General features: G+C 39.8%; 1 protein-coding gene across 1 annotated transcript in view; it reads right to left on the bottom strand.

Annotated features, from left to right (window-relative positions):
* The window catches only part of rftn1b (raftlin, lipid raft linker 1b), a 128996-nt gene that overhangs the window by 50910 nt on the left and 64262 nt on the right, over window positions 1-13824 (bottom strand). Inside the window, exon 4 of the mRNA XM_085472228.1 lies at window positions 5490-5598. Within this exon, the coding sequence (XP_085328354.1) occupies window positions 5490-5598 (109 nt within the window). The remainder of the gene's footprint in view (window positions 1-5489; window positions 5599-13824) is intronic.

Here is a 13824-nt window from a genome sequence, read left to right as displayed (position 1 = left end):
TGAGAGTCACAAACAGTGCGTTCACACAACAACAGCAGAGCCAAAGCAATGCATGCACAAATAATGTCAAAAAGAGTGAAAAAAGAGTAGTTTCCATTCACTAGAAAATCAAAACTGCAAACATTTGCTTGCATTGCATCCTTATATCAATTATTTGTCTTTTTCCCTCCTTTGTGTTGCAGTCCAGCTGCTCTTCATTTCTGCTCCTCATATGCATATACAATCTTTGTCTTTTTCTAACAACACAAGTGCTTTGAACACAAATGTTAATCTGTACAAAGCCATACCACCACTTTTAAGGTGTATACAGTGTTGCTGGGGTTAGCACCAAATCACAACAGCAGTCACCTCAGGGCTAATTTATATTGTGAGGTAAAGACCCTACAGTAAGACAACATATCATAAATACTGATTTGATCTCGGGGATTTTTTTTTTTTTTAGCTTTTGGCTCCTGTTTGGTTTCACTATTGTTCCAAGTGTACCGCGAGTCCTTGGTTCCTTGCTCTATTGTGATTGTTCTCATCATTAGTTTCAGTTTTTGTGTTTCCTTGTGTCATCGCTTTTGTTTGTCTTACATTTTATTTCCTCCTGATTGTTTTGATTGTCTGCACCTGAGTCTTATTTCGCTCACCTGTCTCTTGTCTATTAAGTCCTCTGTGTATCGACTTGCCCCTATATTACTGTGCTTTCATGTTTCTCTGTGTGCTCTATGATCTCTTGTGGGTTTGGGGTATTTTGTTAGTTTATCATTCTGTTTACAGTTTGAATAAATGCTTCATTTTTGTTTGAATGCCTTCAGTGTCCTGTGCTGCACATTCTGACACAATAAAAAAAAAAAACCTGACAATGTAAACAGATGCAAAGTCAGAAGATCACAGGTTACAGTTATGTTAACTACAGCAGCAATCCAGCAATAATGGAAAGAACTTGGATGAGTAGAGAAACAACAGTGCATCATTAGTTTATGACATGAAGGTCAGTCCAGCGAGTTACCAGCATCACAAATTGCCAATTAACAATGTCTCAAATTAGAGTCAATGCTTCATAAGTTCACGCAGGAGGAACTCATCATCAGCACCAGCTGCTGGGAGGAGTCTGTGTGAATCGGGCCTTTAAGGCTCAGCTGCTTCAAAGGAGCCACTACTGAGGAAGACCTAAATGCACCTTAAGGCTCTGTAAGAGATGTTTAACTGAGAAGGACAGTGATGGGCTGCTTCATCAGATGTTCTGACCTCGACAGTTACCCAACTTCAGCGCAGCTTCAACTGTTCTGGCATGAGATGAACTAAAGAGTGGAAAAAGTTTGGAAACTCTTTTAAAACTTTTGAAAAAACTCCAGGTGAGCCGAAAGTGTTCAAAGTCATTAATGGAATCTATTTTGACACCTTTCTGCAGCTTCCACAAACCTATTTGTATCTTCAGCAATGATCTACAATGCAAAATGTGATGAAAACCCCTTAAAATGTCTCCCAACTTTTGACCGTTACTGTATGTTTATATGTTAATAATGGTGAAAATGTGTTTCTGTCAAAAACTGTCCAGTCTTCAAGTGTTAGTTTTTCTTTGTTTAGAAAACAAATGAGCTTTAACGTCTAACAGTTATTGAGCATAATTATGAATAGTTACTTTGTAATTAGACTTTACATTTACTTAAACACAGAGAAAGCAGTTTGACAGCTTAAACCTAAAAACTGCACCTTAATGCCTGTGTGTAAATGTCTTTGTTTTACTCAGTTTCAAGGCATTTCATAAGAAAACTGAACTTATTGGAATATCACTGTCTACTAATGAGAGTAGTTTGATTTTTTTTAGATAAAAAGAAGAAGTGGTTTGAGAGTTACTGCAACTACAAGACTGCTTGTTTGGCCACATCAAAGAAGGGTTAATGTTATTTCTGAAAATGAGAACAATTGCTAATTCAGGAGTCGTGTCCTGCATATACTGCTGGGGATAAAAGAGTAAATGGAGAATAAAATTAAAAATCAGCATTCCTCTGAACTTCTCATTTTAAATGAACACACAAGTCACTCTGGCCCAGATGGAGCCACCTCAGGTCAAGAAAATGAGGATTTGAGGTCGAAATCACATCATTTCTCTTCATTAGCAGAAATGATGCTGAGCACAAACTTGATGAAAAAATATTCAGGAAGTAGCTTCCCTGATACTGCCACCAGAATATCAACAGCCTGTAGTGAAAATCCCATTTCAATTTTGACTTGAGACCACATTTTCTATTTCCCCCGTAAGTTATTAAAGTGGCACCAGGAGGAGGTGTCTGAAGGTCAAGATGAAAACCCCGGAGAGAGAGATAGAGAGCGCAGACAGAGTGAGGGTAGAAATGACAGAGGCTAAAGGGATAATGACAGAGACTGAGACAGAACGGAAGAAAAAGGACTGAATATGAAAGTTGAAGAAAGGAAAATGGAGGCAGCAATAGAATCCAAGAGAGTATCTCAAGAAAACTGCCCTCTTTGCTCCTTTCTCTACCACTCATCCATGTCCACTCTCCTTTTAATAGATTTGTAGCATGGCCTCCTGCTCCTACTTCAGCAGGCGTGTAGCCGCTCAGTAGATTAAAATGATAACCAACAGTAATGAGGTCCTACAGGACTGCAGTTGCATGACTAATCGAAGGGCAAAATGCAGAGAAAGGTTCAGAAGCGGGGCTCAAAAGGCCGGCATCGGGGCTGGTAATATATAGATTAGGCAGGAGAGTTGAATCATGATGAAGCAGCATTTCCAGCCTGCAAAAGAGGAGGGTGTGTCGAATATATCATCTGAAGTGCCATTTCAAGCATGCTTTCAGCAGCAATGTATTCACAACAGTGACATATGATACACAGCCAATTCATTATTAAATCAGTGATTTCGAATCTCTGGCTCCTGTTTGGTGCTTTCATCTTCTCTATGGGAAATACATCTATGCAAGCTGCTTGGTTTGCTAATTAACATTAGACGTGAACCATGAGGGAAACACGGCTTTTATCACAGATAGATATGTGCAGCTTCACTGAGACACGGGGGCAATATTCTGTATTTTAAAGTTATACGATAACTTTAAAATACAGAATACATTTATTCTGCTTCATATCTCAACATGAGGACCAGCAGAGGATTATCAATACCACAAATCATAAACACCAAAACCCACTGAAGTGCTAGCTTGTTTGCAACTAGCTCGTGGACAAGCTAGCAGCTACAGAACCAATCAGAGAATAAGTGGAGAGCAAAAGACAACTGTAAATAGAGTGGATTTTGACTAAGATTCAAAGAATGAGACCACAGTTTGATACCAAGTTCTCATTAAAAAAAACCATCACGTTCACTAAATAAATAAATGAATAAAAAGAACTTTTTATGTACAACTCTGGTTCTAATAATTTGGGTTTGCTCCTTTATTACTGTAAGAAAATAATTTATGAGACAGCAGGTGCTTACGCCAGGTGTCACATAAAATTCTACCAGAATATTTCAATGATATTTCTGATAACAATTTCATTTCATTGATGCTTACTGACAGCAGCTTTTCTAAGTGTAAGTAAATAAAGAGTATTTTCCATCCTTATTTTCCACTGAACTCAGTGGAAATGACGCTCTTTCAAGTTTGAAGTGTGAAACTATTGAAACAAGGTGGCAGCAGCAGCTTTAGAGTGCAACAGTGACACAGCGTAAGTCAAACATAAGCACAAATGTATTTGAAGTCATTTTAAGTATAAAATAACTCATGAACATTTTAGTTTAACAGAAACTAGACTAAGAGAACCTTGTAACTAATCAGAAGCTGCACACTATTGTCACATAATAAAGCTGAAAAATATTCTCCACCAGGGACATTGTATGTTGGGTTAAGCTTTTAAACCAGCTGCTTAAACTCCCTGCTTTTCCACCCTGTAACCCCATCAATAAAGTCCATTCACCATTCATTTTGAACAAAAATGAACAAAGTGCAGCTAGCAAGTGCACCAGTGGTGCTCTGTTCAATTATTTGCTTACATTTACTGCATGTGTCTTCTCCTTCATCGCCTTGTTGGTCTTAATAGTGTGTTTTTGCTTGAAGTGGTGAAAAATTGTTTTATATAGGAAGTGAGCTTAATACAACTCTAACAACAATGTAACAATGATTTTAAACTTTGACATTAATTTAAAAAACAAACTAAAAAACAAACAAACAAATCTTACAATTATGGTTATGTGGTGCAATTATCCAACTAATTAAGACAGCTGCCGATTACGCTGTTACTATTTTAATACATCAGCTGTTTAACACTGAATCGGTCCAGCTACTCTGTATTTTATACCAAACAATGTAAAACAAAATTAGCAAGCAGGAGAAGAATCTGTTCTTCTGAGGTGAGATGGAGGTGCAGGTAAAATGACTCTATTGCTGCTCATTATTTGCTAATTGTTGGTGGTCTGTCAGTATTTGGGTCAGCTAATCTCATTTTGGATTGGATCTAATTATGTGGGTCGAGGCTGGAGATGCTCGGGTAACCTTTGATCAGATCCCTCTTTTATAAAATAATTATCTTGGGTTTAGGTAGATTTTTTTTTACCATTCTTTAATCTGACTAATGCTCATACTAGACGGAATTACTTACTGTAGGTCTGGTGCCCTCTCTATGTGTCACAGCTTTTAGTTAATAATCCTAAACTATAATATTTTGCAAAGACTGTGGATCTTGTACTATTTAGTCACCATTTGCAGAACAACTAGTTTTCTTTGTAGATAATTTGCCATCATACTCATGGCAAAAATTGTTGAACATCAGAGCAGAAATGTGATTTTTTTCGCGAAAGAAAAACAGACAGGATTGCAGAATGTGGACATGATGTTGAGAGTATAGAAAGAGCACCTACTGGCTGCTAAAAAAGAGCAACACATAGCAAACATCAGGGAAATCTGTTTGTGTGAAACTCCCCTTATCAAAAACAAAATATCAGCCCATTTATCTCACATTTAAATCACCAAACATCGGTATCCAATATCCATTTGGCTCTACTGTATTTTACCAATAACAATTCAACACTGCAGATATGACTGAATGAAAGAATGAAACAGAATGAAAGTTGTAATGTTGCTATTAATTTGTGGAATATTTCCATCTTGCTACTGTCCGCGTTTTATCAAGGTGTAAGGTTGCAATTATGTCAAACTTTGTCACTCCTCTTCATTGGCAACTTTGCTCCAAACATTCGGTGACAAGGTGTTATTAAAAGATTACAACATGATTGCTTGCTGGCAGAGCTGTAGGCATTTAAGTGTTGTGTTCTCTGGCTCTTCAGACAAGGTGACATGCTGAATAAAGCAATTTAAGGTTTGGTGGCAGAAATAATGACGTCTAGAGAAACCACCAACTACATTCATCTGCTTGGAGTAAAAGCCACTGCAATTTCTCTGCAATCATCCCTCCCTATCTCTTGCTATCCTCTTTCCAGCTGGGCACAACCTAACAAGACATTCAGCTTGGCATTTGTAAAACAGACCTACCTTCTTGACGTAGCCCTGGATGAGCTCTGGGGTGGGCACCTGCTCAGCAGACAGGCACTCTTCCAGCTGTAGTTTGCATGGTGGGCTGACTGGCTGGCTCCTTTCCACCCTGCATGCAACACAGTTGGGGTGACAATGAATTTCAGCCTTCCAGTGAACCGGCCTGTTGAGCAAATGCTCAGAATACATAAAGCCACCGATGGAAACCCACCTTCACAGCCAGCTTAAAATGATAAAATTACAGTCACAAACAGGGTGCTATTGACAGACCCAGGAATCAAATACAAAGAACCCTCTATCAACAAATTATGCTGCATCAAGAAGCTTTGTTAATGCTATTGTTGCCCAGTGGGAGGTAAAAGAAAAATACAATAACACTTAAGTGAGGCAAAGATCTACATGGATGAAAGAAAACACACACAGTAGGCAGAAATTTCAATGCAAATCTCATCTGCCCCCCCTCCCCCCTGCAGCCCTCCCCTTTGAAGCCATATCAGTATTTTGAGCGCAGAGAATCTATTTATATGATATTGTATTTTCCTACTTTGTCCTCTGCAGGAAATCCCAGAGCCAGCCCCAAAGAGACTAATGCCCCAGCTTCTATCTCCCAGCTTCTCATCCTGTTGACAAGGCGAAGAAGCCCCACACACAGTTTTGCTCAGGGTGCAGCTGAGTCAGTGTGCACATACAGTACGTGTTTGCGTGCAAGGGCTGTACGTCTGTGCTCTGCATGAGCTCTGGCTTTACACGGACACCTGATGTGCAGGAGGGTAAAAGATGCATGCATGCAAGCTGCTGTGTGTATTAGGGGCTGCCCTTGCAACTTCTCAGTTCAGGCTCTGAGTGAGCGTACGTGTCTCATCCTCTTTGTGTGTCGCTGTGTGATCCTTATGCTTTATCGCAGTGATTTTCCTGCCACGGCTCCACTGGATGTATCAAAAGGAGTAGTTTTTGGTGAGATGTGCTAAGAAATACGTCAGAATATATTTTCAATGCAAACAGACCACAAATAGTTGTTTTCTTCAGGTAATTTAATAAATGTGAATTTGTATTAAGATATGCTTGTTGGTGGATTATTTTATGCTCCCTGCACTTTCCCCTGGTGAACTAGCCATCACCTGGCCCTTCAGCTCACAGATGAGTGGCATAGATAGTTTTATTTAACCCTAAGCAAAAAAAGAAAATAAACCCATTTACAAAATGACAAAATACTTCTTTAATGTTTGGCCGGCTGGAGCCTATCCCAGTCGCCAGTTTGTCTCGGGGTCATACTTACATGAAAATTACAAATTAAATGGCAACTGCAGTCTCTGAACAAATGACATCTATAGAGCTTTGTCAAACTGTTTTTTTCCAAGCTGACATTATCGCGAATGTCCTTATTTTTCTGAAATTTCCAAAACAAGTTGGTGGGAATTTCAGGATTGAGTAGGGAACTGCTAACTTCGTCTGAGATAGCAGAAGCGAACTTTAAGTGCACATAGGCTTAAAGGGACAGAAGCTGAGGCTGTTTCAGCCAGAAAATGTACTGAGAGTCTGCATAAATGGCCAGTAAAAAATGAAAATCGCACTTATTTTTGAGCTGTGAATCATGAAAGGTTTCACCAGTAGAGCCCCAGAATAAAATACAGAGCTGAAAATGAACATAATAGCACCCCTTTAAAGCCCAAACTGTCAGATTTTTTTGGCATAAAAGACACTTTTATAGTCACAGGGAAACCAAGAGCTCATTTATATATATATTTTTTCATTTCACTCTCATTTTCAAGCTATTTTTTTCTTCCTTGTCAAAAACATCGAGCATGTAAAGTAAAATATTGTATTGCATTTTCACTTTAAATCCAGGCCTATTTGCATATTAGACCTCAGAGTATGAGGGATTACTGAGTCACTTCACTTGATCGATTAAAAAAAAAAACAAGCAGGGAACGCACATACTTTGCTGTCACTGACACCCATCGCTCAGTGTATACTGCTGCCGCAGCATACAGCAGAGCAGAAACTGGGCCGGCTGACTTGTTAAGCAAAAATTTCACACACTCTGTGAAACATTCATTACGACGAGCTGGGAGCTTCTTCTTCTTCTTTTTTTTGCAGCGTCATAACAATCAAAGGCACAACGGCAAAAGCCTGGTGGCACTGCCAGAAAAGGTACATGTATCCCCTGTTGGTTGCGACATAAATCTGAACCAACCAGCTCGGCTGGGCTTCAGGCACTTCTTCAGGAAACAAAACAGAGAAATGGAGACAGAGATGCTGTCAGCTAGTAGAGTTTACACGGTGCAGCAGAGAGGGAAGCATTTGTTTTGTTACAGTCTCAGTTTTTAAAATCTGATTTCACATTTTCGACCTTATGAAACATGCTTTGAGAAAACACCCAGAGGTTTATTGTGCAGTTATGTGACAGAAGTTTCAAAGGATGAAACAAAGTGTCCTTCACTTTACTGGATGTTGAAGAAAAATTAAAACAACGTCCGATCATTTGCCATTCAAACAAAAGTGATTCAGTCCCTCTAAAAGACTTTAAAATAAATAAATCACTCTGAAGCGCAATCATTTCCTTTACTTTTGTGCTATTAAATGTTTTCTATGGAGGAGGTTTGGAAAATAATACTAAACGTTCATGGAAGAGACTTCTGCAAGCAGAGAGAAGGAAAGGGCAGGGGAAACAATTCAAACTGAGCTCTCAGTCCTGGAGGGAGGCCTTGGGTTAAAAATAGCAGCTGCATCACCTGCAGTCCATCTTCACTGTGTGAAACGGTGACTTTTCATGCAGCTTGCAGCACCGGCTGTCAACCCCTAAAGCCTCGTGTGGTTAGACGGGTGTCAAATGCCTGCCCACCTATGTGGAGCTCCCTCCTGTGTGAGTACACCTGCTCCACTCCATCCTCTCTCGTCTCTTGCCACAGACGGGTCACATGCTTTGTTTCTCCATAGAACATCTTTTGTTAGACTAATCACTCCCACTGGAGCTGAACGTTCACATGGAAACTAATTGCATATTACCTGTTAATGGCTTGCTTTGGGATTTGTTTTAGCATTGTAGTGGCAACATCATCTGTAAATCTGTGGTTTCCAATTACACTTTGTTCACTGAAGTATGAAAAGTGATTCTGTTGATACATTATTGTTTTCCAGTGGACACCAAACTGAAAAAATGTCCAAAACAAGTTTAGTTGTTGTCTATTATTCAAAATATTATTCTCAGAACAACGCTCTGAAGATAACTTTTGGCGACTCACAGCTCGATTAAGAAGAAGAAGATATTTGGTTAGCGATTGGTAATTCCTGGCAATAACCGCTTACTTCTTTGGTAATAGCTGAGATCATAGCTGTCTCCCCATAAACCAAAAACAGACTATTTACCCCTGAGTGTTGCTCAATAAAGAGTTAGGTATTGCAACATCCAGTCTGAGAGCCCACTGGAAATCATCTGATGACTTAACCACTTGGGAAAACAGGCAAATTTTCTAGTGTAGCAGAAGGCCTTGCACTTGTCATTGTTTATAAATACTGACACATCCATCCACCCATCCATTTTCTTCCACTTATCCAATTTAAAGATGCATTTGGGAAGGAGCCTATCTCAGATGTCATAGGGCAAGAGGAAAGGTACACCAAGGACAGGTCGCGAATCTCCTGCAGAGGTATCACAGGGAGAGGATACAACTTGGGCTCACCATTTCACCTAACATGCATGTCTTTGGATTGTAGGAGGAAGCTGGAGTATCCAGACATGGGGAGAGAGTGCAAACTTCACCCAGAAACGCCCCAGCCAGCTGGTGGATCCAAAGCCAGGACCTTCTCGCTGTGAGATGACACTGCTAACCACAGCAGCCCCAAGCTGCACTAAATATGGATGCATTTAAAGCAAAGCAAATGATAAATCATCACCAGGTGTTAATCAGTGTTTTCAAGGTTTCACTTTTGCAAATGTTGTATATTTTCTGCTCTGCACAAGGACTCTTTAGTCCCAACAAAAGCCTAGTAAATGATGATCGAGTGACAACAAAGACAAACCAGAAAGGTACCAGTAACAAACATCTTGTGCCCTTCTCACAGATGCTGACACCCAAAATATACATTTTACAATAAAGGTAGATGGACTGGTTCTTACAGAGCACTCTTCTAAATCTAATTCTAATGTAATGACTGCTCAGAGTGCTTTTTGCTGCAAACCACACAAGCCACATTGACCTATTCACACATTATTTGTGGGTTCAATATCTTGCTCAGTGGCACTGAGGGAGCTGCTGACTGAACGACTGGTTAGTATATGACCAGCTCTACCTCATGAGCCACAGCGGGACACTTAACAACTCAGTTCTTTTGTTAAGGGGGAGCTGTGGCTTCACTGTTAACCAAAGTGGTGGACATACTAACCACGAGAGCTGTCAAAACCTGATTACAGCATTGGATGGATATTCTTCAACTTGTGGGCCAAACTTGCCTCCAGCAACCTGAAAACCTCTCAGCAAATGACTTATCCCCTCTTTTACTTGCCCACAAAAACTGATACCATTGCTGAAATCACAACCTCTCACCTCCTGTATTATATTTCATAGAAATATATAGCTAAAACATACTTTCACTTACACTAAGTAAGCATGTGTGCATTCAGTAAAATGCTTTAAGTCATTACTTTAATATCACCCAATTGAGGAAATGGCTTGAGAATAGTTAAACTGCACTCTCTGTATGCAAAAAAAGCTTTTCACTCACACGGCAGAAAGGAAGTCAAGGGTGCATAAAAGCATTCCACGGCAAAGTCAGCGAATGACTCAAAATATGAATTTCCTTCTGGCCTTTTTGCATCAGAAACAAAGTCGTGTCAGTCCTCTCCCACCCCAACTCATCTATTGCTATGACGACACAGTCAGGGTGCATCTGAACCCATGTTTAGCACTCTGCCACTGTGGTGCTTTAATAATACAGCACAACTCTTCTAATGTCACATTTTCACAGGTTCGTGAATAATTTCACCAGAGCGAATCCCCCCGTAATGGTTTTCAGACCGTACCTCTTTATTTTCCTCCTTCTCCATCCCTCTTGCACACTCTCCATCCTTATCCTCCCTCTCAACCCATCTCTCTCTTTCATCTCTCACTTTCCCTGCAAGCACACAGGAGCTCTTTGCAATTACCCAATAATGATGAATATATCCCATCAGACATTGCCTGCTGAACTGTAACCCTATTCCATCGTGACCAAATTGAACACTGGAAAATTTGACAGTTGACATTTTAAATTTTCAAACGGTGCAATCCATTTTGTATGCATTTCTTCTTCTTTCCCATTGCAGGATGTAATGGGCTTGAACACCACCAGTGACAAATTAAAATATAGGGTTTTTAAAGTTTTACCCCCCCCAACAAGATGTCAGTCAGGTGACTGCATCTGAACATGTGTAGATGACATAACGGTGAATGTACACAAGCTCTCTGTTAAATTCCCACAGCATCACCCCGTCCATTTGAATTGCCTTGTTGACTGAGCCTTTCACACTGAGGTTAATACTGTAGAGACTTAACTGGGATTGTGTCTGCAGACATACTGTGCATGTCAAATATAAATATAGCTGCTGTACACCAGTCAGCTCCTCTATTTTGACTTTCACTTTGTTTTCTGTATAGTCACAAAAAGCTGTTCATTTTGGAGCGATGGATGAATGGCTGCCTGCTGACATGTTTTCATTGTAACCCTCCACATCCCCCCAACCCCTGCACCCCACCCCACCTTCTTCTTCTTCTTTTGATCCCTGGGCCTGACAGGGAAAGCGAACAGCAGAGGAGATGTTCTCCTTTCTGGTTTTGCTGATTTCTCTTCCCTGATCCCCTGGTGGAGTTTTGGATTCCCTTGGGCTGGTGCTGATGTGAGCAGCTGTCTCCACGGTGACAGACACTGCAGATAAAGCCTGGGCCTTGCATTCGGTTGAGGCCATCAAAGGATGGTAAACTTCCCTGCCCTTTTCACTCAATCTCTGTCTCTCCTTTTTTTTTTAAACAGCATTCAGCCTTCTTTCTCTCTTTTTCTTTCTATCCAGCTGTGATTCTCTTTCATTCCTCTTCCCCCTTATGGTGTCCCTTTTCACAGGAGCAAGGCAAGCATGTCTTTAAGAAAAAAAAATACAAGAAATGCAGTCTATTCAGCTGCTGCCCTTTCACTCAATGAGTCAATATTTTTGCTGTCCAGTTTTCCAGAGCAAAGGGGAGCAGAGACCATGTGCACAAATATCTGTGCATGCCAAAAGTGAGCCTGAAGTGTTCTATACAACAGCATCGGAGGTGATTACTAATGGACACAGAAGGGAGGGAAGATAAGGTGCCATGCATTCTAACTACACCAAACCCCTGCAGGTGGGGCATGGGTGTCCAGGGGGGAAAAGGACTGAAACTAATTTGAATAAATATGATTTTTGACAAATCTGCAGATGCTACCATGTTGACCTTTATTTCAATAAGATTCAACTTGTGATTTTTTTTGGCTTGTGAAGGTTTCACAGCATCATATAGGGGCATTTCATTAATTTTCTTTAATGTGTAATTGTAATATAATCCATGCATTTGGTGTTAGCAGAGTAAAAGTCAGCTTTATTTTCTGCATAAACAGAAAATAAAGCATCTCTAATCATCAGGTTTAAAATGAATAACTCAGTTCTATTTTGCAATCCTTTTGATAGGAAGGATCTTTATTATGAGATACAAATGTCATATGCAATGCACTTCAGTATAAGCCTAATATATATGGTTATCACTGTGGTTTTAACAAGTGCTAAACAATGATTCAGAAAAATGACGCCAAATGGAGGTGCCAAAATCTGCAGTTCCTGAAGCAGCCACTTGGGATCCATTCCAAAAATAAAATCAGTAAATTAGTCAATAAAATCAATTCCTGTAGATTTCCATGTTGAAATCTCCAATTATCCATTCTCTTAGGTGTCACCTCAGTTAGAACTTGAGTTAACAAATAATTAAAGCATTTCATTCATTCACTCTCTCACCTGCACCTTTAACACAGATGTGACACATCAGAAAATATGTCATTGTTTTGGTAATCGTTATAGAAACGAGTTTGTTTGACAGGCTCTGACGAGCATCCTACTGTAAACGCTCTCTCGAACTCTCCTCTCCATTCATTATTTCCAGAGCAAGCATGCCTCAGATGACCGTATAGCAACTAAGTCTTTTAAAAATGTTTTTCCCTTTTTCTGGCAGAGACGTCACTGTCTCCCAGCGGCTGTCAGGTGAGTGACAGTAAGCAGGGCATATCGTAACGACGTGCACTGCTCAACTCTGCCAAAATTACTGTAAATAAAGATAAAACAGAAAGTCTGACAAACCCAAATTAAGTTGTCATGCTTGCTGTGATGAATTATCCCACACTGTGGAGGCTGTTTCTCATACTGTACAACAAGAAAAATCAGTGGAGGGTTTTTCTTTTTTGTTTTGTTTTTCGCTGAAGGGAGAAAAACAAGCCTGATATCTGCAGCAAACACTAGCAGGGATGAGGAAAAAGAAAGAGGTAACTTAAGACTGTCTCCCTCCTCCGATGAATTTAAATGATCATCAGCATACAATTGCACAAACTAATTTGTTTACTTCTCATTTGTGACTTTTTTTGAGCTGCATTATTTATCTTTTGTTCTGTTTTGTGCAATGCTTAGTTTGCTTGTTTATTTTCTTTCTGTTTTATTTTCCATAAGGATAAACAAAGTTTCATTTCATGTTGTTTTATTGAAACTTTGTCACCTTCCTGGTTGCATGCCTGTTTCTGTTTTCAAATATTTATTTCTTTGAACATCAGTATTCCTGTCAGAGTAAGCCTCCCTTTAGTTTTATAGTTTTTCTTATATGATCACTCTGTGGTTGTGGAACAACTGTTGGGGCACAGCAGCTCTTATTATTACACTCCTTATTCTTGGTTGCTTGTAATATTGGGTATTGGTTTTCTGCAGTTATTGCATTGTCGCTGTGGGTGAAAGAGTTGCTAAATGACTGAAATGTCACTGTAGATTAGTGACTGTGGTGTTGCATTTTTGCTCATCAAGTAAAGATCTGCAGGAACAGTTTGTCAGTCTTTAGGAATGTGGTTTAAAGGAACAGCTCACTCCAAATTTAGCTAATTTTTTTCTCTGAACTTTGGTGCTTTTTATATATTTACATTGTTTCGTGTGACACAGGAATTAAAAACAATGTGACAACTAGATTATATCTCAAATGCCTCCAACTGTCTTTTCTGCTCCATCTGTGTGAGACCCAGGTCTGCATGACAACTGTGACTCACAAGCAGCCACAGGAGACACAATGGAGCTCTTTAGTGGCACCATCATGCAGGG

The sequence above is a fragment of the Copadichromis virginalis genome, linkage group LG11 (assembly GCF_057382275.1).
Source record: "Copadichromis virginalis isolate Kocher_CV1m ecotype Utaka linkage group LG11, C_Virginalis_male_GT1.1, whole genome shotgun sequence".
Taxonomy (NCBI): domain Eukaryota; kingdom Metazoa; phylum Chordata; class Actinopteri; order Cichliformes; family Cichlidae; genus Copadichromis; species Copadichromis virginalis.
Note: the sequence above shows the minus strand (reverse complement) of the source record. Positions and strands in the feature narration are given on the sequence as shown.